The sequence below is a fragment of the Apium graveolens genome, chromosome 10 (genome assembly GCF_009905375.1).
Source record: "Apium graveolens cultivar Ventura chromosome 10, ASM990537v1, whole genome shotgun sequence".
NCBI classification, from domain to species: domain Eukaryota; kingdom Viridiplantae; phylum Streptophyta; class Magnoliopsida; order Apiales; family Apiaceae; genus Apium; species Apium graveolens.
Window position 1 is genome coordinate 203,391,262 of NC_133656.1, and position 4,083 is coordinate 203,395,344.

Sequence of the window (4,083 nt, forward strand, 5' to 3'; positions counted from 1 at the left end):
TTACATGATTAAAATATTTATTGTAGTTGTACAGGTAAAGCACACACTAGTCTCAAGTTCTGGTTGGAGATCATTGATAAATAGTATATTAAATAATACATGTCAATTAATCCTTGCATAGATCCTATTTTTTTTAAACCAACCAATTCTCCGATAATTCTCTATTTTACGACTACAATTCAACTATGGTATATTGAATATTTTGTGACTAAAGGCTTTATTCATTGATTTTAATATTTTACTTCCTCCGTCCCAAAATAAAAGTCCCTTTAACTTTTTATATGTATTTTAAGGTGTATAAAAATCATAGTTCCGCATACTTTTTTCTAAATTTTTTTTATTGAATTAAAATTTAATATGTATACTTTTATTTAGAAAAAAAATTTGGCTCCGACAAAAAAGAAAAAGAAAAAGAATTTTTTTTTGGGGAGCTATCCTTTTTATCCACCTTAAAATACGCGTAAAAAATTAAAGAAACTTGTATTTGGGGATGAAGGGAGTATTTAATAATTCTGTATTGGGATTTGAGTACTATTATGTTTTTCGGTCATGATTTTATAATCTAATATAGTAATACCAAATTTGTACATGTTAAATGTCCATGTGATATATTTGTTATTCATTCATTTATTTAATTTATTTATTCATAATTAGTATTTGGTTGATTGATATGTCACCGATCATTAATTTATCTATACAAGTTATCAGGTCTTAGTAAACTTAAAAAGAAATGAGTTGATTTCCTAAATCACTAAGAAATGTTTCTCATTCCATATTAACAAAGAACTACTCGTCATTCTTTAATTCATTTTTATCAAACAAAATATTATTTCTCTCTATGTACCAAAAGTCTTGTCATTTGACACGGTCTGTTAAGTATTATTGAGTCATCGTCTGAAAGTCATATTATTTCTTTTGTCAGTCTTATCATGGCGGTTCCTGAGAAACTCGTACAATCTATGAATGCGATTACTTTGGAAGATGAGGAGGAAGGTGGGTTTGAAATAGAGGAGGCAATATCAAACGAAAATGGACTGCAGATACAAGGTTTTAATCCTAAACTATGTGCGGTGGGTAGGTTTATCTCAGAAGGGAGGGTAGATTTCATGGCATTGCAACACACAATGGCGGCATTATGGAGGCCTGGAAAAGGTGTCTATATGAAAGAACTGGATACAAATCTCTATCTGTTCCAGTTTTATCACGAAGTAGACGTAAAAAGAGTGATGGAAGGTTATCCTTGGTCATTTAACAGGCGTGCATTGATCATGGCTAGACTTAAGGAAAACAAAAATCCTAGAAGCGTAGAGCTCAACACCATTGATCTATGGGTTCAAGTTTATGATTTGAAGGTTGGCGTTATGTCCGAAAGAATACTCAAAGGCATTAGAGATTACATTGGTTATTTTATTGACAGTTTCCCTATCAATTTTAAAGGAGTGTGGAGGGAGTACATGAGGATTCGAGTATCAATAAATCTGGATGTCCCTTTAAAACGTCGCATGAAGTTGAAGATGGCTGGGGATAAGTGGTTCAGGGTGAATTTTAAACATGAGAATGTTCCAATGTTCTGCTTCATTTGTGGTATCTTGGGACACTCAGAAAAATTTTGTCATAAATTATTTGAAGCTCCAGAAGGTGAAATTATTAAGCTGTATGGTCCCTGGATGCGAGCCCCATTCAAGAGCCAGGTAAAACCAATAGGATCATAATGGTTACGTACTGAATTCGGAAATGGAGGACCTGGTTCGGAGATGGAGGACCATGGTGGGAACAGGGGAAAAGATTATGATAATCACGATCCGAAAATTACTCTTAGAAGCATGGAAGTTGTTAATCATGGAGTGAATGTAGGGATTGGCAATCCTCAAAACGCAAACTCAGGGGCGGGAAACGGATTAGGAAATATTGTAACAACCGTCCCTTCAGTTTTAGAAGACTTAAATGACAATGATATATCAGTGATCGAGTCAAAGAAATGGAGGACAGATGATGGATTGGTCTATGATAGTAACATGGGATTCAATAAAGATGTTCTAATGGGTTCAGATGAAGATACTTCGACTGGGGAGAAATGTGACGCCCTCAATCTCGGGGTTAGGAAATGAGGACCCACACACCCTTAATCTAATATTTAAATAAGCATAAACCCCGATAACTACTAACAGGATCAAACAGGATAAAGTATGAGACAAGATTACAACTACCAATCATAAAATATAACTTACAACCCCAAAATAATTTTAAATATACATAGACGATCCCGGCTTGGAACCGACGGATAACCCATTGTATCATTACAACTTTCTGGCTAAGTGCTTTCTCACTCAAAAACACCACTACCTGCTCTGGCAACCGGAAGCCCTCAAAACGATAGGGACCACCAGGTACGCTCTTATGAGCAGTGCGCCTAAGCCTGGCCATCTTCTTGCTTAACTGCCATGGTTAGATTAAAACAAAACATATGAGTATAAAACTCAACAAGTAAGTATAAAGCAGTTCTACAATATGAAATCCACAATTTACTTTACCAAACTCAGGGCATTCTACTTTATCAGTTCTAGGTGGCAGATTTCCATCTTTCGGGTTATGAAGGAAAAAATGTGGGGCTTTCAAGGAATAGGGCTCGAAGCAGGGTGAAAGCCGACATTCATCACAAATCATTAAAGGATCAAAACAGATCTTTCAGAAAGGAAAGCAACAATATCTCACTGTATGGAATCAATTATATGATCAACAGATTAAAATCAGGGTTCACGAGCTTTAAGCTTCACAATATCACAACCAACTCTTTAAACAACAATATGAACCATTTTTCATTTTCAAGAATCAATTTCTGAACAGGAAATTTCAGTTTCATTTTAAGTAATCAATATAGAACCCTTGATTGGACCACTTTATCTTTTCATTTCATTTTAATACGGGTGATCAGCCCGTACCGACCTCCATCCGGTCTTTAAGGTACCATACGGCATAATTTCAGCCTTAAACTGCACTAGCCCCGCTAGCCTCTTACAATGACTGGACTAGTCCTACTAGCCTCTTACGTCCAATCCAATCCATCAGGAATTCGTTTGGAAAACCTTGAGTTGGAAAAAAGTAGGTTTTCTAAATTCATTTTATCATTACCAAGAATATGAAATCATTCGGACTCTTTCAAGTCGAAACTCATTCTTAGATTCAATTTAAAGAATTCAAAGTAAAGGAAATGAATCAAGGATAAACAAGATGAAATTCTAGGGGTTTTGAATCAATGATAACAAGGTACTTAAGTTAAAAGAATCAGACTATTCCAAGGATCAATAGGGGAGATGGTGATCAAAGAATATGGAATCATTACAAGGGGTTCGTAAAGGTAATTATAGGGTTTGTAACAGTTCAAGGTATAACAAATAAGTTGAGCAGAAAAGATAGGTTACCAAAGGGTTGAATTAATAAACTTCTCAGTAACAGTTTTGCAAGATCAAAGACATGGTATCTCAAATCAATAACAGGGTTTCATTATTTTATCAGTTCAATACTCTACATGGTATGAACAACATTCTCGCTATAACCATTTACACAAGTAATTAGAGTTACTTGCCTGAATTCGCTTTTCTGTTTCACAAAGGTTGAACTACTGCCACCTAGTATACCTTTCCCTTTCCTAGCCTGAATGCCCTCACATTCCGAATCTACAATCAAAACCAAAACCTCAATTAGTTTCTCAACTCTCGTTCCTGGAACGTTCACTCAATACGATAGTCCGATTATACTTCTGACTCGAACTATACGAGTATAGCTTATATACACACATGCACATAGCACATAACACATTCTTTTCTCATAGCCTTTATATCTCTATATATACTCGATCACCAACTTATACTCGCTAAATCTTGACTATTCTCCAAATCAAACATTTATAACTTATACGAACACACAATTTCATTCATAGCTAATTACTTACGACCATAGCTATCACTTATAGCTTTTAAAATCAATCAACTTATTTTCCCTTTTTCTTTTATCCTTAATTCGAACTAAAACAATAATCCAACAAGAAAAATCAAAGATTTTCACATATAAACACTCAATCATTCT

General features: G+C 34.7%; 1 protein-coding gene across 1 annotated transcript; it reads left to right on the forward strand.

Moving 5' to 3' along the window:
- The first annotated feature begins 929 nt into the window (after nucleotides 1-929).
- On the forward strand, nucleotides 930-1,712 carry LOC141691669 (uncharacterized). The gene has a single exon (XM_074496433.1). It carries the CDS (start codon nucleotides 930-932, stop codon nucleotides 1,710-1,712), a length of 783 nt encoding a protein of 260 aa, XP_074352534.1.
- The last annotated feature ends 2,371 nt before the right edge of the window (nucleotides 1,713-4,083 follow it).